This window comes from Bufo gargarizans, chromosome 2, assembly GCF_014858855.1.
Source record: "Bufo gargarizans isolate SCDJY-AF-19 chromosome 2, ASM1485885v1, whole genome shotgun sequence".
NCBI classification, from domain to species: domain Eukaryota; kingdom Metazoa; phylum Chordata; class Amphibia; order Anura; family Bufonidae; genus Bufo; species Bufo gargarizans.
In genome coordinates this window covers 226,631,732-226,657,857 of record NC_058081.1, presented here as the reverse complement: position 1 = coordinate 226,657,857, position 26,126 = coordinate 226,631,732, and the positions used below count along the sequence as shown (strand labels likewise).

The window sequence follows — 26,126 nt, the reverse complement described above, 5'->3', positions numbered from 1 at the left end:
TTTTGCTTCCTCTATCAGTCCCTTCCTCTACTTCTTGGCCAGGTTGCTGCAGTCTTCTTGCCTCACCCTATCAATCAAGAAGAAGAGGGAGGAACTAACATAGGAGGAGGATACTCAAACACTGATGAGGGGCAACACCCTGAAACAGCTGTCTGTGGATGGATAACTGGCTTAGGTCTTCCCCGTCACATCGTTAAAGCTTGTAGAAGAGCGGGATCTTGACATAGGGGCCACTTAATATGGTGGATTTGGTGATCTCTGTAATGGGGACACCCCTTTGCTCAGTTTTCCTTCCTTTGAGGGATATCTGTCTTTCACTGTGTTGAAGACCCATAACTGCGGTTATTTTGCATTGGAGGAGGATAGCAGGATGAGCAAGGGTGCACTGAGTGGCTTAGGCCTACCCTCAGTGGACATAACTGTTCATTTGCAAATGGATTAAAAGTACTTTTTCTCCATAATGAAGAAACAGATTGCAAAGTGAAAGATATCCATTACATTCAGGTGAGCTAGCAGTACACAGATTTGTGCCTAGTTTAACTTTAGATTAACTAAAGTTTAACAGATTAACTTTAAAGAGGCTGTCCAATTACAAGAAATTATTCTCTATCTAGAAGATAGAGTATGAGTCTGATCCTCCATGGGCATGCGTGTCTGACGCTCAATGTAACTCTATGGGAGTACAGGTGATAGCAAAGTGCTTGTGCTCCACAGGATAGTGTATACGTTCTTGTAATGGGACAACCCTTTAAAGACTAACAACACTCTTGCCACATAGGCCATACACATTCAATAGCTGTCAGCTAGATGATCGTTCGGCTGACAGCAATCTCTTGTTACAATCCCATACAAATACAGGTTTAGATCAGTGGAGCATATATGTGTATTCAGTGGGGAGAGGGGAGAATGAAAATGCCTACTGGTGGTGGCTTATCTCTTAGGAGAACAAAAGGACCAAGAGAAAAAAATTAAGTTCACCTGATCCTTGTCTCTGATATTTGGGAGATCTTCATACACATTAGGTTGTCAGCTGATCCTGCTGTTCTCAGTGGGTTTGGCTAACAATGCAGTATTGTGCATAGGGGCCTATAGTTGGTAGCATGGCCCATCATTTATACAATATATCAATATTTTGCAGTTAACGTCTTGACAATATTAACCTGTTATGGACACAGGGTGTACCTGTATGCCCTGATGTCCTGGTACTTAAGGTCAATTCAGACATGCGGTTTGCAGTGCTTTCAGAGGTTTCTGATCCCCGCGGTGCCTTTTTTTAATGTTTACCCCCCCTGCAGCCGCCTGTGATGTGCCGGGGGGTGCGGGCGGTGTGGCAGTGCGGGCGGCAGGGCAGGAGGGCGGACGCGCGATCATCCACCAAGCGTCACTCTCATTTTCAGAATGGACAAGCGGTTAGCAAGCAGAGTGTCAGCACATTGCTGACACTCTGCTTGAAACGGCTGACATCATCGCACATATGTCAGCTGTTTAACCCCTTCCATGCCGCGGTCTGTAGGGACCGCTGTATGGAAGGGGTTAACAGGGAGGGAGCTCCCTCCCTCCCTCTCCCATCGGGGGCTGCTGTGGCTTTTCAGACCCCTGATTCTTGACGGGATCACAGAGGGATCCCCATCACCCGCTGCTCTGTTGCGGCAGCGAGTGATAGTTACCATGGCAACCGGACGCCTTCACAGGCTTCCGGCTGTTCATGGTGCTGATCAGACTTCTGCTAAAGGCAAAAGTCTGATCAGACTAAGTAAAGTAAAAATACAGTACAGTACACTATATAGTGTATTGTATTGTATTATACAGACATCATACGCACAGGATCTTCAAGAACCAAGTGGGTCCGGGTCAAAAAGATATAAAAAAAAGTGAAAAAAAGGTAAAAATAAAAAAACACATTTATCACTGATTAAAAATTAAAAAATGTAATTCCCTACACATGTTCAATATCACCGCATCTGTAACGACCTGATCTATAAAACGGTCATGTTACTTTCCCCGCACAGTGAACTCCATAAAAAAAATAAAAAAATATGATGAAATGTAAATTTTGCCCTCCTTACTTCCAAAAAAGCTAATAAAAGTGATAAAAGAAAGTCGTATGTACGCCAAAATAGTACCAATCAAACCGTCACCTCATCCCACAAAAAATGAGCCCCTACATGGCCCAAAAAATAAAAAAACTATGGCTCTCAGACTAAAACATGACTTTTTTGTTTAAAAAATGTTTTTTATGTTAAACGTAAAGAAAAAGAAAAAAAGTTGACTTATTAGATATCGACATGTCCGTAAGAACATGCTCTATAAAAATACCACATGAGCTAAACCCTGAGGTGAACACCGTAAAAACATTAAAATAAAAATGGTGTCAAAAAAGCCATTTTTTGTCACCTTACATCACAAAAAGTGTAATAGCAAGCGATCAAAAAGTCGCATGCCCCCCAAAATAGTGCCAATCTAACCGTCATCTCATCCCACAAAAATGATACCCTACCTAAGACAATCGCCCCAAAACTATGACTCTCAGACTATGAAGACATAAAAACATGATTTTATTTTTTTGTTTCAAAAATGATATTATTGTGTAAAACTTAAAAAAATAAAAGAAAGTATACATATTAGGTATCGCCACGTCTGTAACGACCGGCTCTATACAAATATCAGATGACATAACCCCTCAGATAAACACTGTCAAAAATGTATAATGTGCAATGTACAATAACTCTTTAGCACTTATTTTTGCATATCGGTAAGTTCTGTCCAAATTAGGTTGTGAATAGAGATGTGTGCTTGTTTATATGATATATATATATATATATATATATATATAAAAGGAAAATCGGACAGCACTCCAAACGAAACAAAATTTATTCACCCATGTGGCAAAAAAGAAGCGATGTTTCGGCTCAACACTAGAGCCTTCTGTTTTGCCACATGGGTGAATAAATTTTGTTTCATTTGGAGTGCTGTCCGATTTTCCTTTTTTATATTTGGGCTTTGAGCATATGCCCTGGGACATAGCACCCACCCTACGCTTGGAAGTTCGGTGCTGCCATTTTTTCCTAAATATATATATATATATATATACAGGTCCTTCTAAAAAAATTAGCATATTGTGATAAAGTTCATTATTTTCTGTAATGTACTGATAAACATTAGACTTTCATATATTTTAGATTCATTACACACCAACTGAAGTAGTTCAAGCCTTTTATTGTTTTAATATTGTTGATTTTGGCATACAGCTCATGAAAACCCAAAATTCCTATCTAAAAAAATTAGCATATCATGAAAAGGTTCTCTAAACGAGCTATTAACCTAATCATCTGAATCAACTAATTAACTCTAAACACCTGCAAAAGATGCCTGAGGCTTTTAAAAACTCCCAGCCTGGTTCATTACTCAAAACCGCTATCATGGGTAAGACTGCCGACCTGACTGCTGTCCAGAAGGCCATCATTGACACCCTCAAGCAGGAGGGTAAGACACACAAAGAAATTTCTGAACGAATAGGCTGTTCCCAGAGTGCTGTATCAAGGCACCTCAGTGGGAAGTCTGTGGGAAGGAAAAAGTGTGGCAGAAAACGCTGCACAACGAGAAGAGGTGACCGGACCCTGAGGAAGATTGTGGAGAAGGACCGATTCCAGACCTTGGGGGACCTGCGGAAGCAGTGGACTGAGTCTGGAGTAGAAACATTCAGAGCCACCGTGTACAGGCGTGTGCAGGAAATGGGCTACAGGTGCCGCATTCCCCAGGTCAAGCCACTTTTGAACCAGAAACAGCGGCAGAAGCGCCTGACCTGGGCCAAAGAGAAGCAGCACTGGACTGTTGCTCAGTGGTCCAAAGTACTTTTTTCGGATGAAAGCAAATTTTGCATGTCATTCGGAAATCAAGGTGCCAGAGTCTGGAGGAAGACTGGGGAGAGGGAAATGCCAAAATGCCTGAAGTCCAGTGTCAAGTACCCACAGTCAGTGATGGTCTGGGGTGCCATGTCAGCTGCTGGTGTTGGTCCACTGTGTTTTATCAAGGGCAGGGTCAATGCAGCTAGCTATCAGGAGAATTTGGAGCACTTCATGCTTCCATCTGCTGAAAAGCTTTATGGAGATGAAGATTTCATTTTTCAGCACGACCTGGCACCTGCTCACAGTGCCAAAACCACTGGTAAATGGTTTACTGACCATGGTATTACTGTGCTCAATTGGCCTGCCAACTCTCCTGACCTGAACCCCATAGAGAATCTGTGGGATATTGGGAAGAGAAAGTTGAGAGACGCAAGAACCAACACTCTGGATGAGCTTAAGGCCGCTATCGAAGCATCCTGGGCCTCCATAACACCTCAGCAGTGCCACAGGCTGATTGCCTCCATGCCACGCCGCATTGAAGCAGTCATTTCTGCAAAAGGATTCCCGACCAAGTATTGAGTGCATAACTGAACATAATTATTTGAAGGTTGACTTTTTTTGTATTAAAAACACTTTTCTTTTATTGGTCGGATGAAATATGCTAATTTTTTTAGATAGGAAATTTGGGTTTTCATGAGCTGTATGCCAAAATCATCAATATTAAAACAATAAAAGGCTTGAACTACTTCAGTTGGTGTGTAATGAATCTAAAATATATGAAAGTCTAATGTTTATCAGTACATTACAGAAAATAATGAACTTTATCACAATATGCTAATTTTTTTAGAAGGACCTGTATATATATATATATATATATCGTATATACTCGAGTATAAGCCGACCCGAATATAAGCCGAGGCCCCTAATTTTACCCCCCAAAAATGGGAAAAATTATTGACTCGAGTATAAGACTAGGGTGGGAAATGCAGCAGCTACTGGTAAATTTCCTAACAGGATAAAAAAAAAGACTTTGAAAAAGAATGCCAACTATGTTTGCATAGAGCAGCCTGTGTTGGGGCTCATACTATACACGCAGTGTTACTGCATGCGCTGCATTACGGCCGGCGTGCAGGAGAAAAGAAGAGCGGTGATATCAACAGTCATTGGACCACCCACAGAGGCTGCAGAGGATGAGTGGGAGAGACTCCCATCAACTGGGCATTTATTTATTTTAATTTTTTTTATATTTATCAGGTTGTTTATTTATTTTTTGTTCCCCCCCTCCCTACTTCATACTTGGCCAGGGAGGGGGGGCTGTCCAGGGGGAGGGGGGGCTGTCCAGGGGGAGGGGAGGCTGTGCAGGGGCCGGTACTTACTGCCGGTGTAAATCTCGCGGTCTGCTCCCAGTGTAAATCTCGCGGCCCGCGTGTCTCGCGAGATTTACACTGGGAGCTTAACAGAGGTGCCGCGCGGATGTGCTGGGAGCTGACCGGAGCAGCTGTAAAGGTAAGTAACAGCTTCTCCGGCCCCCAACATGTCATGGTCTGTATTATGGCAATGTAAGTTGCTATAATACAAACCTAGACTTGAGTATAAGACGAGGGGGCTTTTTGAGCACAAAAATATGTGCCAAAAAACTCGTCTTATACTCGAGTATATACGGTATATATATATATATATATATATATATATATATATATAGACCCTATATTATACATATTTTAAATATATAATTAAGGATATATATATATATATATATATATATATATATGTATATATTCTGAATTTCTTGTTTCTAATGTTTTTCTGCTTATATTTGATATTTTTCCATAAAAAATTGAATTTACCTATGAAAATATTACATTTAAACCATATACCGTTCCTAATATAACTAATATCTTGTGGCTATGCATCATTTTAATCCTCATCTAAAAGATTCTAAGGTTTCACAATATCTTATTTCTTAAAGATGCTTTTTTGTGGCAGTCACTAGCTCACCCATAGTTTTAATTGAAATGGCTACATGCTTTTAACAGCCAGCAATCATTGGGTCAGTGGCATGGTGACCCAGGGTGGTCAGCCTCGCACTAATTCTGTTAGAGCACTGTTGTTAACAATGTGCGAAATAGAAATTCCTAGGATCAGCCAGGTCATTATCGCATTGTGACATAAAGTGAGTTAGCATATATTGCTTTTATACACAGCACGCCAGCTAATCATTATTTGACCAGATGTGCACTCTCAACACAGTGCTCTTAATTAAAATCAATATTTTGCATTAAAATGCCATTTCTGGTCTACAGTCCCCAAATCTTAGAGATTGTGGTTCTTGGAATTTGACATCCTTGCTTCACTAAGCATTTCTCTGTGATACGTGCTCTAATTAACTTCTTCCTTATTTCCCACAGGAGAACATGTGATCCTTGTAAAACTCATTGGGTACAGAATATTGTGTCTTATGATCGTTTCAATTAATGATAGCTGACTACAGCTGCAATCTGCAAAGCCTGCAATCTCTGCCCACAGATTTAGTCAATAATTACAACATCATTTAAAATTATAAAATAATCTGTGACGTCCAACAAATTCAGATTTTATTAAAAACCATAAAGAGTGCATGACCATATTTGTGTCATTGTATTTTAATATTTGATTTTACCTTCAAAATATAACTCACTATATATTTTTCCAAAAAATAAAATAACTTATTTATGCATAAAGATACTGGTAATTACAGCATTAAGCAAACCACTGCAGCTTCTAATAAGCTCAAAAGCTCTATTAGCAAAGCAACTATTTCTGCCCCACAAATGTGCCATTCCACTTTAAAGAGGACCTTTTATCAGTTTTGTAGGGCGGCCCCCACTTTGTTTTTCAACCCCCCCCCCCCGTCCGCTCTGGTCCTCCGATATTTTGGCGTGCTGTATTGTAATGTAACTTTGCAACGGGGTGGAGACGCAGTCTTATGCTGTGCGCGTCTCCTTCTACCTGGCTGTGAGCGAGATCCAATCAGAGTGGACCGCTCACACCTAGGGAGAAGGAGCGAGAGTTACAGCTCATTACAATACAGCGCGCCAAAATATCGGGGGACCACAGTGGAGGAACGGTGGGGGAGGTTTAAAAAAAACTAAACACCCATGGCATCAGTGGGGGCCGCCCTACAAGGTAATACCATAATGAGGCTGTGTCAAAACTGATAAAAGGTCCTCTTTAAGGTTGCTGTCTGGTTACTAGGTAGCCCAAGTTGCCTTCTGTTCATTAATTATATAAACAATGCAAGTTAAACATAGTCTTTTAAAGAATATTTGGTGATATTTGTAATCTTCCATGTAACTATTAGTGATGAGAGGCATAGGCAATATTTGTATTTGTGATATTTCGCAAATTTTTCGCATAATATTCGCAATAAATTCGCAAATTCTAGAATTTGTGACCTCCAGTCATTATTTTCATGATTGCAAAAATCGGCACTCATTATGTGCATAATTTTTGCGCAATACATGCAACTTCACATTTTATCAGGTCTGAATAGATATTACTGATTGGTGTGACATCACAGCACTATGTCTGAAGCATGTATGTATGGACAGCAGAGAAACAGTAATTCCTATCACACTACCTAACACTCAGCACTGGAACACTATCTCACTATCAGCTACACTATATCACTATCTAACCGACACTGACTATCTCCTACTATGTGTATTATATATATGAGCTAACTATCTAATGTAATTGGATAAGGAATAGGATTCAGAGGAAAGCACAGAGCACAGCAATGACACTGCTCTCTCTCTCTCAGAACTGTAGAAAATGGCTGCTGGGCAGGTTCTTATATAGTAATGGGTAGGCAACTTTCCTATTGGTTGCTAGGGATGTTGCTAATCTTAAAGATATTGCAGCCTTCTCATTGGCCAACAAGCAAGAAGGGAGGTTACTGATGGAAAAAAAGCTAGAATATTTGCGTTTATGAATAAATAGCACTATATTCTACATCTTTGCAAATTCTCGAAGTGCCAATATTCGCTATAAAAATTTGCGATTACAATATTCGCCATCAACACTAGTAACTATCTCTATTTAAGATGAAACCTACAGTTCTGTAGTTTTCACACTGGCTGCGCTAAGCCTAATAGCAGACTAATAATTCTTGTCCTCTTGAGATCACTTGTCACTAGTCATCTCACTATCACCTCAGAAAGGAATAATAACAGATAACACCTGCATAAATATAGATAACTCAAGATCCGTCATTCACAATAACTTATTATCACAGCTATTCGATGAGCGAAGTGAACTTTGGATGCCACATCCAAAGGTGCTTCGCTCAAAACTTTGGATTAATTCTGTAAGGACAAGCGTCTCTGTATAGCAATAAAATGTATGGCCTCCAAAGTTATTCACGAAGTCGCGTGACACTTCGTTGAATAACTCCGGTACTTGATTTTTAAAGTGGAAAGCCACTTTAAAACTTGGAACGGAACTCTGCTTCCGTTCCAATGTACCAGTCGGAACCGAAACTGAGCTTGGTTCCAAGTTTTAAAGTGGCTTTCCACTTTAAAAATCAAGTACCGGAGTTATTCAACAAAGTGTCACGTGACTTCGCGAATAACTAACTTCGCCTCATTTAAGGTCTTATATTTTAATGCTGTACGGAGACGGATCGCCGTACAGCATTTATCCGAAGCTTGCTTCGCTCATCACTAGTCACAGCTTATCTATTCCCTCTTTCTGCTCAGGTCATAGGCAAGATGGATGTCTCCATAATTATCTCCAGAAAATAAAATGAAATAAAAAAAAAGTGTACAATTGGGGAAATATGTGTTTCACTATCTGGTTTTAATTAGTAAAATAAAGGTGATGCATTCTCTTTAAAGAAGTTCAATCAGAACTGTTCAATGATTTCTTTTTACTGTCAGACAGCTGGAAAATTCATTGCTTGTGGACTGATTCCCCCACTGAATACAGTTAATGTCTGTGGGACAAACTGTGAACAGCTAATCTTCAAGCGACCCTCCTACCAAAAAAATAGATTGTCCAAAGCAGGTAATCTCTTTAGGTGTGGAATGCACTTAATCATTTTACTTTTCATATGTGTTCTTTAAATGTAATCTGTCAGCAGATTTGTACCTATGACACCGGCTGACCTGTTACATTTGAGCTTGGCAGCTGAAGGCATCTGTCGTGGTCCCATGCTCATATGTACCAGATGCAAGTTTTAACCATTCTGAATGCAAGAAAAAAAGAAAAGACAACCATCCATTTGGTATGCTATGTTTTGTTATGCATCTGGTGCTGGAACAATATTTGTTCATACAAATTACAGGAACATGTTGTTTCAAATGTGTATAGTTCATTTTCACCTACTGCATATGCCAAAATCCTTAGTGACTCGGAAGTAAAGCTTCCACTACAGATCTGAATAAATCGTAGCTAACTGAGTTACAATTATCACTTTTGGCATGTACCTCCAATCAGGCTACACTTGGAACGTGCTACAAAAAACTGTGAACAACAGAATGTCCTGTTTTTTTTTTTCCAATGTAAGTGATAAAGCAAAAACATAGGAAAGGATGTTCTCCACCAAGTGTTCGACAGAGATTGAGTGGGAGTAAAGCAAATGCTGAAATCATTCTACAGTCTGTTGCACTTGGAAGTCAGATGATGACAAAATTGAATGTTTTACATGAAATTAAATGCTTTATTTAAAAAAAAAAGCCCCACACTTCTCCATGAGTTGTGCCTGCAATTGAAGCTTAGCTCCATTGAAGTCAGTGGTGATGAGCTGTAATACCACTCACAACCTGTGGACATGTGTGGTTCTGTTTTTGGAAGAAATTAGCCATGTTTTGTTAGTCCAATATTCACTAGATGAAGTACCGCACTCCGTATTGGCTGGTGCCCGCAAGGACTTTGTAGTCGTAACACAATAGTAGAGAATTGCGGCACACAGCTTCTTAGATTTGCAATTAATAAAGTTTTAATGGTATCATTTTACATCATCAACATGATCCAGTTACAATCCCATATCACAATGGTAGTTCTCCACCACAATCCCCCCCAGATTGTGACCGCTGAAGAAAGCCATTGTGGCCGAAACGTATGGTCATTGTACTCACCGATTGTGACTACTATTGTGATATGGGATTGTAACTGGATCATGTTGATGATGTAAAATAATACCATTAAAACTTTATTAATTGCAAATCTAAGAAGCTGTGTGCTGCAATTCTCTACTATTGTGTTACGACTACAAAGTCCTTGCTTGATTTGTGACTGTGATAAAGCTTGGGAGTCTGATCTGAGGTCTGATGAAGACTTGGAATCTGATTTGAGGTATGATTAGGGGTCTAATCTGAGGTCTTATAAAGATTGGGGTTCTGATATGAGGTTTAATGAAAGTAGAGGGTCTGATCTGAGGTTTGAATAAAATATTTTTTGTTCTTATTTTCGTCCTCTAAAACCTAGGTGAGTCTTATGGTCAAATGTGTCTCATAGAGCAAGAAATCCAATACACATGACTTAAAAAATGACAAAAAATACCTGTATATCAATAGTAGAATCCCCCTTTCCCTAGGTCCACCCAAGGTATGGCTGAAAATAACTAAGGCATTCAAAAATAAACATGCCTTAAACATGTTTTAGGGCTCTTTCACACTTGCGTTCTTTTCTTCCGGCATAGAGTTCCGTCGTCGGGGCTCTATGCCGGAAGAATCCTGATCAGTTTTATCCTAATGCATTCTGAATGGAGAGAAATCCGTTCAGGATGCATCAGGATGTCTTCAGTTCAGGACTGGAACTTTTTTGGCCGGAGAAAATACCGCAGCATGCTGCGCTTTTTGCTCCGGCCAAAAATCCTGAACACTTGTCGCAAGGCCGGATCCGGAATGAATGCCCATTGAAAGGCATTGATCCGGATCCGGCCTTAAGCTAAACGTCGTTTCGGCGCATTGCCGGATCCGACGTTTAGCTTTTTCTGAATGGTTACCATGGCTGCCGGGACGCTAAAGTCCTGGCAGCCATGGTAAAGTGTAGTGGGGAGCGGGGGAGCAGTATACTTACCATCCGTGCGGCTCCCGGGGCGCTTCAGAGTGACGTCAGGGCGCCCCACGCGCATGGATGACGTGATCGCATGGCACGTCATCCATGCGCATGGGGCGCTCTGACGTCATTCTGGAGCGCCCCGAGAGCTGCACGGACGGTAAGTATACTGCTCCCCCGCTCCCCACTACACTTTACCATGGCTGCCAGGACTTTAGCGTCCCTACTACTGCTCCCTACTACTACTATGGCAACCAGGACTTTAATAGCGTCCTGGCTGCCATAGTAACACTGAATGCATTTTGAAGATGGATCCGTCTTCAAATGCTTTCAGTTCACTTGCGTTTTTCCGGATCCGGCGTGTAATTCCGGCAAGTGGAGTACACGCCGGATCCGGACAACGCAAGTGTGAAGGAGGCCTTAATCAGTGTGATTTAAAAAAAATTAAAATTAGTTTGATATAGACTAAATAGTGAAAAGCCCACATGGGGGTAAATATTTCAAGACATACTGTAAAAAAAATGATTGGTGAGATGGAGCAACAATAGATATATTTGAATTACTCAAAACATTAAACTTTTAAACTTTACTCTCCTCCTGCACATTAATGTTAGGTGCCCTTGATACAGCACAGACTGAGCAAATGATATCACATTGGGTAAATAATGATTTCTGTCGCCTCAAAGGTCAGTAAAGTCCTGGCTCATTTACACATCTAAAGAGCTCTGTGCAATCCCTAAACATCAAGAACACATTAAAATATGACAATCCATTCAACTTATTTTAATAACTTGTGGCAGGAAACAAAATCAACGTTTCACAGTATTCTACAAATGCATCTCACCCTTCTAAACGTCCAACATTTCAAAAAAAGATATTATTTATAGTGTAATATGCACTAGACATTGATATTCTTTTTTTTCATTTTTCTTTTTTTACATATATATTGCTAACTCATCACCAATACTCTGGCAGTGTAATTTGTTATACCCTAACTCAGTTGCATCCATACATTTTGAACTCTTTCATTATGGGAACCTCGTTATATGTTCTTAAGTCCAGCAACTTAGAGCTTTCTCTGCCATGTAGACAGCAGTGGTCAGTCTACTTCACCGCTCTAAAAAGGGTTATCCAAATTCTATAATGCCTCCCCATATGCCAGGGCCCCTCACAAAGGTTGTACTTACCTCGCTCACGGGCACCCTTGTTGCTTCTCATACTGGCACGGCTGCCACTGCATCTCCCCGCCGCTTGGATAAAAACATCCTGTGTTGGAGGGGTGGGTTGGTCAGCCAATAGCAGGCCACGATGGGAACAAGCCTCCATAGCATCGCGGGTTATGCTAGGGAGGCTCATTCCCGTCGCGGCCTGCTATTGGCTGCCCCCCCCCCCCAATGTCGGATGTTTTCATCCGAGCGATGGGGAGATGCAGCAGCAGCCAGGGTTAGCATGACAAGCACTGCTGGCGCCGAGGAGCAAGGTAGGGACAATCTGTATGAGGGGCCAGGGCATGGGGGGGGGGGGGGCATTATAGAACTTGGATAACCCCCTTAAGTAAATTCTGGAAATATCTAAAATCTTAAACCAGTGGGCTTTAAGTATTTTCATAACACAACCAATGCCCCCCCCCCACACTATGACTAAGAGTGTGTTATGAGGAAACATGAAAATCATGTTTATATAAGCATCCACCTCTCTATAAAAAGTCTCTAAAGAAAGCAGTGGACTCCAATATACAGATGTGTCCACCCTTACTTTAGCACTAATTTGATTAAGGACTTTAATTTCTCAAAATCTATACAATATTTCAACATAATAACATAACCCTTGACAGACTGCAATTTACAATACAACCACTGAGTGGCCTCTCAGGCACATATAGGGAAATGGATCTCGCGACAAAATATCTTGAAATCTTGCTGTTTTAAAAAGATGGCCATTTCTTGTTACATCTATCAAGATACATATGTCCAGCCAAGATGAAGATTAAGAAGAGGCAAATCTGTACACATTTATTCAGATAATCTATAAGTAGGCGAACAAAGGTAGTTGATAACTGTTAGCAAAGTTTCCATTCTCCAAAAAATATACTTTCTTTTCAGTATTATAGAAACATAAAAACATAGACACATAGAATGTGTCGGTAGATAAGAACCATTTGGCCCATCTAGTCTGCCCAATATACTGAATGAAGTATCCATGAAGATCTCCTTTCCCTGCATTTCCTCTAACTCGCGTCCTACACTTCTTAAAAAAAAAAGACTAGACTAGACTAGAGGCCTCCTACATGATGGAAGACAGGCTGTGTTCATCTAATACAACACTATCTTAAAAAATGTTATTACTGGAATGAAGAAAACAAGAGCGGGGGAAGAAAAAGTCTTCATTGGATTTTCTCCATCAAAACATTTCTTATCTACCTAGCAGAATGTTAAAAAGATCAAAAATATTTTTTACTTTCTACACAAATAAGATTTCTTGCGATTACTAATCATATAACACGTTTTTGGACCCTGAATGACTCATTTCATTTTTTTGGAAGTCTGGTATGTACTGAATTAAATACATCAACTGTCAACACATGCTTATCTATAATATCTTCAGAACTAAAGTATAGTTAGTGGAAAGCAGGTACAGTTGCCATTTTCCCATTGGCCCATCATTTTGTCTGTAAAACTTCAGCGACACTTTACAAAACTAACACAAGAATCCGTCAATACTCAACTGGGAATTCAGCGTGTTACTTCTGCAATGTTCATTACCCAGTAGATCATTTACCATACAAGGTTATTTAACACCCAGCCTATTCATACTGACTAATGGAATTAGAGAAAGAAATGAAATACAATTACTGCACCCAATATTTGTGAGAGCAGAGAGGTTGACCTTTTGTTGATTTTCTTTAAAAAATAAAATAAAAATTGAATATGTTGTCCTAATGTATTCTTAATAAGTGATGAAGAGAAATATTAACTGAAGTTTATTGATTAGTAACCCCCACATGAAAATTACACATCTTAGTGGAGTGTATTATTACATGTTTTTTTCACTTGCAGATTACTAATTGGTAAACTCTCAGTAATGTGTCTCATCATCATTGATTAAGAATCCAAGTAAGTCAATATATTCAAGACTAATTTAAGAAAATTAACGTGAGGTCAGCCTCGATCTGCTCTTACTATTATTGGGTGCAGTAAACACATGTATCTTTATTTTTTTTATATATTCCTTTAGGCTACCTGCACAAGGGTGTGGGCTGTCCTGCACAAATTCCACAAGAATGTCCATGCAGTTGATGTGGTTTTGCTAAAGATCTCACCCTTGCATTGAAAAGGGTTAAGTCCGCCCAACAGAACCACACAAAGAATTTACATGCTGTGGATTTTAAAACCCACTTGCCAGCTTAATTTCCACACAGAAGGAAATGAAAGTGTACATGAGATTTGTCTAATCTTATATACTTTGCTGGTTCTGCATTAAACCGATCTTGATCTGCAATGTGTGCAGATAACTTTAGTCAATATAAATGTTAACCTGTTAAAAACAAGGCCTAGTCTGGTAATTATGGATTTTATTTTTCATTTTTTTATCTCTGAATTTCAAAAGCCATAACTTTGAGGGTTTGTTGTATGCTTAGCTACTTATATTTTTATGGTACAATTTTTGAGTACATCAGGGGAATTGTATAACTTTTGAAAAATCAGTATGACACCGTGAAAAAATGATGCAATTCAGCTATTGTTTTTAGGAATTAATTTTTAAAGTTTTCACTGTGTTATACTGTGTGGGTCACGGCACTCAAAATAAGGTTATCAAAAATTAATTCATTTATTAATTGTCCATCCCAGGTAGGATCATTTATAGTGCAAATGGCCAACAATATTGTTTCGGTCCAGCAGGACCTTGTTCACGGCCTAGGATAAGTACATCATAATTTAGTATTTCGATACATCATAAGTAGGGGCATATTGCATAACAAGGATGGGTAAAATAGTAAATTGACAAGGTAGATAAACAAGACGGTAAGGAGTTGTCGAACATATATATATACATAAATCAATTGACATATAATCATATAGTCTAGGTGTCGTATATGGAGCAGATGAGAGGACCATGGCAAGAAAAGAGGATGACACGTGATTCCAAGATCATTATCTTCATATTGAGACTAGAACAAATGGGAGACCATATTCATATAAACGGTAATTAGTAAATGGTGGTTAACATGAGAAGTAAATATACGTAGAGGTATAAGGTATAATGTATAGGGTGGAGATAATGCCAGCGGACCACAGAGATGGTGTAATATAGTCAAGTCATTAAATCAATTTGGACAAGTTTGCTATATGTATTTATCAAAATATCAGCACTGTCAATGTAATATAATATAATGCACCATCTCTTAATAGTATTCCGGCACCATCTCACATAAAATGTCATTCTTAGAAATGGCAGTCGTAGGGTTAAAAATCATAATCCTGGTATACATAGAGTAAGATAGTTTTACAATATAGCAGACCTATAGGGGGTGGTGTCTAGTGGTTAAGAAGGATAAGTAGTAAAAGCGAGTACTAGTGATAGAAGATTTGCGCGCAAAAAATATCAGAGCAGGCATAGATTATGCATAGAATATAGCGATGGTAATTGGGAGCGCTGTAAACAAACCTTAGTGCGGTAGATCTGGAGGCATCGGGAGGACTCGTGGGCAAAGCGCGACTTCCGGGTTTATATGGAGATCCCGGATGATTATGCGCATGCGCATAGATGTGCGCAAGCGGTGGATGTCGTAGTCTCGCGAGGACCGCTACGTCACTCGCGCATGCGCAATGGAGCTTAGTATCGGGCATGGAGTGTACGGAGATCAGAGTCTGATGCGCAGACGCTTTACATAGTTCTAGAGTCGCTGCAATATAGGGTCAATGTAAAGATAGATCAAAAGCTAGATGAATCATATATTTTGTAAAGTATTATCAGCTAGATGGTTAATATGCTACATGGAACTCTATAATGGAAACCTATAGAAAAAAGCGCTAGTACTACTAATACTACTAGTATTGGCTCTATGTATGATGGTATACTACCTGTAGGGTACGACTATAATGGTCATTTGGTCTGTGAAAATAGGAAAAAGAAAGGAATTAGTACACGCATTTAGATATGCTTCTATTACATATAGCGTTACAACACTGTCAACAGATAACAAAGATTAACAAACAGCCAGAAAATAGACATAAGGATTTCAACATATGGAGGTAAAAATACGGAGGTAAAAATACGGAGAGAACGGTCCCAGTTTATTAGAGGCATGAGAAATCAAATATGAAAGTCAAAGTCCCTATTCATTCCGTAAGGTGAAAGAGTTTTTAACTCAAAAATCCAGAAGGCTTCGCGTTCCTTTAGACGTTTAATCCGATTACCGCCTCTTCTTGTTTGCGGTACATGTTCTAAAATCTGGAATTTTAACTGATTGATTTGATGGTTATTGGATAGAAAATGATGTGGAACCGGAAGCTCGGTTCTGTTACATCGGATGTCAGATTTGTGTTTTGATATACGATCACGTACACACTGTGTGGTTTCGCCCACATAGGCCAAACCGCAGGGGCATTTGATGAGATATACCACGAAGGATGAGTTACAGGTATAGAAGTCTCTGGCTTGATAGATTTTGCCCGAGTGGGGGTGTACAATCCTGTTTCCTTTGATAATATTAGTACACTGGGCGCAATGGAGACATGGGTAACTACCTGTCTTACGGGGAGCTAGAGTAGTTTGTCTAAATTGTGGTGTGGAGGGGCCAATGTCAGCGCGTACTAGCTGATCTTTGAGATTAGTCGGACGTTTATAACACATGCGAATCGGATTTCTGAATTCAGGCACGTTGGGATATGATCTTGTTAATATGGACCAGTGTTTTTTAATAATGTTTTGAATTTTTGATACAAACGGATGGTATGTGGTAACAAACGGAATACGAACAGAGGGTGACATTCTATTGGAACGTTGGGGAATCTGTTGTGCTAAGGTAAGCTCTTCTTGAAGTAACTTGGTGGGATAGCCCCTAGCAGTGAATTTACTTGCCATCTCTTTAAGGCGTTGTTCCCGAAGAGAAGGGTCTGGTACTATTCTGGTTACTCGAGTGAATTGAGATCTTGGTAAGGAATGTTTGGTGTTCTGAGGATGACAACTAGAGTAGTGTAATAATGTGTTTCGATCAGTCGGTTTACGAAAGAGATCAGTGGTTAATGAGCCGCTATGAGTTTTGAATACCAGTGTATCTAGAAAGCTTATTTTATCTGGATCTGTATGAGAGGTAAAAGAAAGGTCTGGATCTTGCTTGTTAATATGGTCAATGAAACGAGAAAATGAGTCACAATCACCGGTCCAAACACAGAAGATATCATCGATTTATCGATGCCAAGTTAATGCAAACCGTTGAAAGAGGTCATTGGGATATATATTATCCTCCTCGAATTTTGCCATAAAGGCATTTGCATAAGGGGGCGCCACATTTGCCCCCATTGCTGTACCCCGTTTCTGAATGTAGAAGTCGTCACTGAACATAAAATAATTGTTATGGAGGACTAGTCGTAAAAGTGCGAGGCAAAAGGTTTGTGCATTAGGTGAGTAATTGGAAGTTGAGAGAAGTGAGGAAACGGCTTCTATGCCCTTCTCGTGAGCAATAGAAGTATATAGGCTATTAACATCTAATGTTACTAATATGCTGTCTTCCGGAATGTTTTGTAGTGAGGAAATAGTTGATAAAAAATGGGTCGTGTCGAGTAGAAAAGAGCGGGTATTTTTGATTAATGGCGTAAGTATTCGTTCTAGGAAGATAGAAAGTGGAGAAAGGATAGAATCCGTTGATGCGACTATAGGTCTACCTGGTGGATTTGTTAAATTTTTATGAATTTTTGGTAATGTATAGAGAACGGGAGTAACAGGATGTTCATTGAGAAGGAAAGAGTAGGTTGATTTATCGATGGTGCCTAGCTGGAGGTAAGTGTCGAGTAGGGAGATAATTTCTTTTCTAATACGGAAAATAGGATTATTGGGCACCTTACAATAGGTTGCAGCGTCAGATAGTTGTCGGTTTATCTCCCCGACATATGCTGTGGTATCCATGACTACAATGGCTCCACCTTTGTCGGCTGGTTTTATTGTAATGTTTTTATCCTCCCTCAATGTGTTAAGTGCAATCCGTTCCTCACTTTTAAGATTCTGAGGTGTGTATAAAGATTTATCTTTTGGTTCTTTCAAGGTACTGTCTACGTCCCTTTTAACCAGGTCAATAAAGGCCTCGGCTGCATGGTGATTTTTAGGGGGCATGAATGTGCTCTTGGTCCTCAAGTTAAGGGATTTAATCGATAGGTCCGAGGCTATGGCCGTGGTTTGGGATATTGAGTCAATATCCCAAACCACGGCCATAGCCTCGGACCTATCGATTAAATCCCTTAACTTGAGGACCAAGAGCACATTCATGCCCCCTAAAAATCACCATGCAGCCGAGGCCTTTATTGACCTGGTTAAAAGGGACGTAGACAGTACCTTGAAAGAACCAAAAGATAAATCTTTATACACACCTCAGAATCTTAAAAGTGAGGAACGGATTGCACTTAACACATTGAGGGAGGATAAAAACATTACAATAAAACCAGCCGACAAAGGTGGAGCCATTGTAGTCATGGATACCACAGCATATGTCGGGGAGATAAAACGACAACTATCTGACGCTGCAACCTATTGTAAGGTGCCCAATAATCCTATTTTCCGTATTAGAAAAGAAATTATCTCCCTACTCGACACTTACCTCCAGCTAGGCACCATCGATAAATCAACCTACTCTTTCCTTCTCAATGAACATCCTGTTACTCCCGTTCTCTATACATTACCAAAAATTCATAAAAATTTAACAAATCCACCAGGTAGACCTATAGTCGCATCAACGGATTCTATCCTTTCTCCACTTTCTATCTTCCTAGAACGAATACTTACGCCATTAATCAAAAATACCCGCTCTTTTCTACTCGACACGACCCATTTTTTATCAACTATTTCCTCACTACAAAACATTCCGGAAGACAGCATATTAGTAACATTAGATGTTAATAGCCTATATACTTCTATTGCTCACGAGAAGGGCATAGAAGCCGTTTCCTCACTTCTCTCAACTTCCAATTACTCACCTAATGCACAAACCTTTTGCCTCGCACTTTTACGACTAGTCCTCCATAACAATTATTTTATGTTCAGTGACGACTTCTACATTCAGAAACGGGGTACAGCAATGGGGGCAAATGTGGCGCCCCCTTATGCAAATGCCTTTATGGCAAAATTCGAGGAGGATAATATATATCCCAATGACCTCTTTCAACGGTTTGCATTAACTTGGCATCGATACATCGATGATATCTTCTGTGTTTGGACCGGTGATTGTGACTCATTTTCTCGTTTCATTGACCATATTAACAAGCAAGATCCAGACCTTTCTTTTACCTCTCATACAGATCCAGATAAAATAAGCTTTCTAGATACACTGGTATTCAAAACTCATAGCGGCTCATTAACCACTGATCTCTTTCGTAAACCGACTGATCGAAACACATTATTACACTACTCTAGTTGTCATCCTCAGAACACCAAACATTCCTTACCAAGATCTCAATTCACTCGAGTAACCAGAATAGTACCAGACCCTTCTCTTCGGGAACAACGCCTTAAAGAGATGGCAAGTAAATTCACTGCTAGGGGCTATCCCACCAAGTTACTTCAAGAAGAGCTTACCTTAGCACAACAGATTCCCCAACGTTCCAATAGAATGTCACCCTCTGTTCGTATTCCGTTTGTTACCACATACCATCCGTTTGTATCAAAAATTCAAAACATTATTAAAAAACACTGGTCCATATTAACAAGATCATATCCCAACGTGCCTGAATTCAGAAATCCGATTCGCATGTGTTATAAACGTCCGACTAATCTCAAAGATCAGCTAGTACGCGCTGACATTGGCCCCTCCACACCACAATTTAGACAAACTACTCTAGCTCCCCGTAAGACAGGTAGTTACCCATGTCTCCATTGCGCCCAGTGTACTAATATTATCAAAGGAAACAGGATTGTACACCCCCACTCGGGCAAAATCTATCAAGCCAGAGACTTCTATACCTGTAACTCATCCTTCGTGGTATATCTCATCAAATGCCCCTGCGGTTTGGCCTATGTGGGCGAAACCACACAGTGTGTACGTGATCGTATATCAAAACACAAATCTGACATCCGATGTAACAGAACCGAGCTTCCGGTTCCACATCATTTTCTATCCAATAACCATCAAATCAATCAGTTAAAATTCCAGATTTTAGAACATGTACCGCAAACAAGAAGAGGCGGTAATCGGATTAAACGTCTAAAGGAACGCGAAGCCTTCTGGATTTTTGAGTTAAAAACTCTTTCACCTTACGGAATGAATAGGGACTTTGACTTTCATATTTGATTTCTCATGCCTCTAATAAACTGGGACCGTTCTCTCCGTATTTTTACCTCCGTATTTTTACCTCCATATGTTGAAATCCTTATGTCTATTTTCTGGCTGTTTGTTAATCTTTGTTATCTGTTGACAGTGTTGTAACGCTATATGTAATAGAAGCATATCTAAATGCGTGTACTAATTCCTTTCTTTTTCCTATTTTCACAGACCAAATGACCATTATAGTCGTACCCTACAGGTAGTATACCATCATACATAGAGCCAATACTAGTAGTATTAGTAGTACTAGCGCTTTTTTCTATAGGTTTCCATTATAGAGTTCCATGTAGCATATTAACCATCTAGCTGATAATACTTTACAAAATATATGATTCATCTAGCTTTTGATCTATCTTTACATTGACCCTATATTGCAGCGACTCTAGAACTATGTAAAGCGTCTGCGCATCAGACTCTGATCTCCGTACACTCCATGCCCGATACTAAGCTCCATTGCGCATGCGCGAGTGACGTAGCGGTCCTCGCGAGACTACGACATCCACCGCTTGCGCACATCTATGCGCATGCGCATAATCATCCGGGATCTCCATATAAACCCGGAAGTCGCGCTTTGCCCACGAGTCCTCCCGATGCCTCCAGATCTACCGCACTAAGGTTTGTTTACAGCGCTCCCAATTACCATTGCTATATTCTATGCATAATCTATGCCTGCTCTGATATTTTTTGCGCGCAAATCTTCTATCACTAGTACTCGCTTTTACTACTTATCCTTCTTAACCACTAGACACCACCCCCTATAGGTCTGCTATATTGTAAAACTATCTTACTCTATGTATACCAGGATTATGATTTTTAACCCTACGACTGCCATTTCTAAGAATGACATTTTATGTGAGATGGTGCCGGAATACTATTAAGAGATGGTGCATTATATTATATTACATTGACAGTGCTGATATTTTGATAAATACATATAGCAAACTTGTCCAAATTGATTTAATGACTTGACTATATTACACCATCTCTTTGGTCCGCTGGCATTATCTCCACCCTATACATTATACCTTATACCTCTACGTATATTTACTTCTCATGTTAACCACCATTTACTAATTACCGTTTATATGAATATGGTCTCCCATTTGTTCTAGTCTCAATATGAAGATAATGATCTTGGAATCACGTGTCATCCTCTTTTCTTGCCATGGTCCTCTCATCTGCTCCATATACGACACCTAGACTATATGATTATATGTCAATTGATTTATGTATATATATATGTTCGACAACTCCTTACCGTCTTGTTTATCTACCTTGTCAATTTACTATTTTACCCATCCTTGTTATGCAATATGCCCCTACTTATGATGTATCGAAATACTAAATTATGATGTACTTATCCTAGGCCGTGAACAAGGTCCTGCTGGACCGAAACAATATTGTTGGCCATTTGCACTATAAATGATCCTACCTGGGATGGACAATTAATAAATGAATTAATTTTTGATAACCTTATTTTGAGTGCCGTGGTCTATATATATTCCATTTGACCTTTCCCACTGAGCACCAACCGCGACACATAAGGAGTGCCATCCACTACATTCTTCATACTGTGTGGGTCAGTATGATTTATATAGTTTTTGTTATGATTTACTATAAAAAAGATTACTTTGTGTCTCCCTATTCTGACACCCATAACGCTTTCATTTTTCTGCCGACATAGTAGTGTGAAAGCTCTTTTTTTTAAGGGTGAGCTATTGATATTATTGATGACATTTTGAGATACATGGACCTTTTGATATATTTTTATTCAAACTTTTTTGGGGAGGGAAAAGTAGCCAAAACAACAGCTGGGGTATGGCAAGCAAGGGGCCCTTCAGAAGGCCCCCAAATGCTATGCTGAGAGCTTGGAACCCAATTATTCCGTTTGTGGGGTACCAATCAGAGACCAGTGGGAGCTCCCTCCTTCTAACCGCTAATATACTGCAGTTGTCATTGACCACAGCATCTGAGAGGTTAAACTGCCAAGATCAGAATGAAAGCCAGATCTCTGCAAGTGACGGCATGGGCCAACCCCTGTGCACTATTGCCATGTTGTACTATTATAGCACAGTGCAGGAATGACCCTATTGCTATATTATCATAGCACTTCATGGAGGATTAAAGGGGTTGTCTACTTTCTTTATGTTGATGACCTATCCTCAGGAGGGTCTGACTCCCGGCATCCACGTCTTTCAACAGTTTAAAGAGAGAGCGGTGCTCAGATGAGTCCTGCCTTCTCTTCACTGTTTACATGCTCGCAGTCGCAACTGCAGCAGTGAGCAGGTTTAATTACAGCTACGCTGCCACATTCACTTCAATGGGATGGCTCCTTCTTATTCATTTGCTCAGCTGATCAGCAGAGGTGCCGGGAGTCAGACCCCCGCCGATCTCATATTGATGACCTACCCTAAGGATAGGTAATCAATATAAAAAGCGGACAACCCCCTTTAAGGGGTTAAATAAATTTGAACTCTTTAGACACTAGTTCTTAGTACTTAATGAAAAATAGCATCTTACAAAATCTCTGACATGCCACTATGACATATGAGAAGATTAGTAGGATGATAATGACCTTTCATTGTGACAATAGTGTCATGGCACTGAGATTCCACAGTTTGCTTGAAACAAAGGGTCAGACCCCATCATCTATGCAATTTGCACTATACATTTTGCTGTAGTAAAATTGTTTATTTCTTTCAGAAAACCAAGCATAGTGGTGTGTGGGCTCAGAGAACATCTATAGGCCATATACTGGTAAACCCCCTTCTACTAGCCAAACAAAGCAGTTCACTGCCAACTTGGCATGACACTCAGCTGATCACTTCTTCCCTGTCATTCCAGCAATGGTGGGGGTCGTGGACCCTTTTGGTCAAACATTCTTATTTGCCAGTATGATATTTCAGAAGCAATTGTGACACTTTTAAGAGATAATCCAATAGTGTAAAATCTTATATTCTCAGACAACTCTATATTGTCTTTATGTGAAAATGAGGTTAATGCTGATAGCAATGTGATCAATTGTTTTTTAGCACAAGAGAACAGAGCCGTTTACATGTAGCCTGCATGGAGACACATAGAGTTCATCAGAGCAAGCAATGTTTCTTCTGATACATTTAAATGGAATCCTCCATAAAAGACCTCCATACACTGTATGTCCCTGTAAGAAATCCTCATACATACAGAGGTACATTAGGACCCCATGGACTAGGTCTCATAATATGGCTCTTTGCAGCAATGGCTCAGTAATTGTCAACTATAACCCTGGGGGCCCATGTGTAGCCTATGTGACTTAGGACCAAACAGAATGTTACTAGTGGGGGAACTGCCTCCCATAGGCTAATGACCAAGTAAGAGCACACCAATATACTACACTCACTGCCCAATAATAAAAGGCAACAAAGGAGAACTTATCTCAAACCTCATCTCTTCTTTACAAGTTTCAGACAATAGATACAAAATAACCTGGTCAAAATGTGCTCCTTCAGAATGGACTATGCTGACAGGAGATTAGCACACTCGACATTTCTGAAACAGTCCATGATAGAAAATGAATTATAACCAAAGAAGGCAGATAGATCCCAAGAAAACATTTAACACATACTGTACATATCCATATTCTGCTACTAAATTCTGATTGATCCATCTATGAAGTTCTCCCTTTAATGAAGTCTGCATGAATACAAGTTCTAAAATTAGAAGAAAAACAAAAGCCTACTGGGAACTATAGGAGTTCATGATTTGCATTATGGGATATGCAGATCTTTTAAAACCCTGGTTACTAATTAATATGGCTAGGAGCTTTTCTTTCATAAAGAAACATTCCTGGCTATAATGACCTGCAGGAATTTCTTTACAAAGTTCAATTAATTGAATTTATGGGAATGTTTACTAGTTATCATTCACATTTTATCACAGCTACTACTGGCAGCTGTTGTGTATGGTATCAAGGGTAATGGAATCTTCAGTGAATGTTTGCTCTGTGAAAATACAATGTCATTATGTGCAGAGAAGAGGAATCGAAAACTAATAAAAAATACATATATTTTCATAATGAATCACAGTACAATAAGCCACCATACGCTATTTACTGAAAAATGTTCATCTTCCATCAATATGTTCCATGGTAGCATCTTTGGATTTAGAATGTGTTTTGTGGCAACATATTGGTTCTTTCAAATTATTTGGATTTAGAATGCTATCCATGTCAACTAGATTACAAGAACATAGTAGAAAGGTAGAAAATAGGTTTTCTTTTGATCCAATTTGCTCAAATGACAAACGTTACGAGTAAATCATACAACAGAATTAAATATTTTCATCAATAAATGGCTTACAGTATTAAATAAAATCCTTTGCTATAAATATATATATATATATATATATATATATATATATATACGGTATTTATAAAACACTGCATTTTTCATTAGCAGATGCTTATTTCACCCTATATTTGGCCAGTGTTGGACTTGGGTTCAATGGGAATCAAAAGAAAAATAATCAACCCTATTTCTTAACAGAACATGTTCATGCCCACTTGTATTTACTTTATACGCTTTGGGGTCATTTATGATGCTGAAATATACCAAAATTAGGAGTATTTCAGGCGCCGAAATCTGCAACTTCTCCCACTCACGCCATGTGTAAAAAAGTGGGAGCGGCATGGGGGGGGGGGGGGGGGAGCAGATAGAAAAAGGTCTAAATGTAAGAGAGCTAGGAAGCTGTCTTACATTTAGAACCAGTGGAGCGTCCGCCAAAGTTATATAGAGGCTGTACAAATCTATCTTTTTCTCTGTCTCTCTTGGAAAAATTCTACTCAAATGAATCAGAAGAAATTTTGATTCTAACAAATCAGAATCTTTTCAAAATTTTGTTTCAAATTTTAATTCATATGAATCATTTCACTCATTTTTACATAACAACATTAAGCAGTGTAGCTGTGCATTCAGCACTTGGGTGAGAGACAACATATACTAGAATGTGCAGCAGCATCTATATGTGTTTCTCTGCCTCTCTCTCCCTCCAGAAGCACCCTCCCACTCTCCATAAACTGTATCTGATCTCTCAGCATACAGACTCTGTGTAAAGATTTTATTAGCTAATTCACAGTGAATGATCAGCAAGAAGGTGTGAGGGGAAAAAAGAGGTTGATAAGTGTAGTGAGAGGCATTTTTCTGTATCATGAAAAATGTAAAGTTTTATAAAAAAAAATGTTTAAGCATCCTTTAACTAGACTTTCATTTATCATGTGAAGAGATTATAAGATTTATAAATGCAAGAAATATCACACTTACCATTTGACTTTTCACTATCTGCAGGCTTCATCTGAATAGGATGATGCATCTAAAAAACAATACAAAAATGATGATTCATTAAGTAAAAGAAACACGTTTGTACAAAAAGACTTCTATTGAGTGCTTTTTGACACCAGTATGCTTGTAACTACATGTGCAACAGGAGGTCCTGCTGCCTTCATCTATTTTTTATTAGTCTAGCACATTTCTTTTTTTGGGTTGTTTTTTTGCTACCATTACAGCATCTATAGGGACCACATTAAATTGCAGGTTCTCACAACCCATTAAAATGGGAAGAAGACCAACCTGGAATGGGTCATCTCCCTCCATTGGGCTCATCGCAGCTGAGTAGGCTGCATATATGGCATGTCTTCTACACAGGAATATTTGAATATTCTGAATGTTGGTAGTGAG

At 39.4% G+C, this 26,126-nt stretch overlaps 1 protein-coding gene across 23 annotated transcripts in view; it reads right to left on the bottom strand.

Annotated features, from left to right (window-relative positions):
- Positions 1 to 26,126, bottom strand: part of CELF2 (CUGBP Elav-like family member 2) — a 449,189-nt gene that overhangs the window by 110,184 nt on the left and 312,879 nt on the right. For all 23 annotated transcript variants that reach the window (XM_044280047.1, XM_044280053.1, XM_044280064.1 and 20 more), the window contains one exon: positions 25,713 to 25,761. In XM_044280047.1, the coding sequence (XP_044135982.1) occupies positions 25,713 to 25,761 (49 nt within the window). The remainder of the gene's footprint in view (positions 1 to 25,712; positions 25,762 to 26,126) is intronic.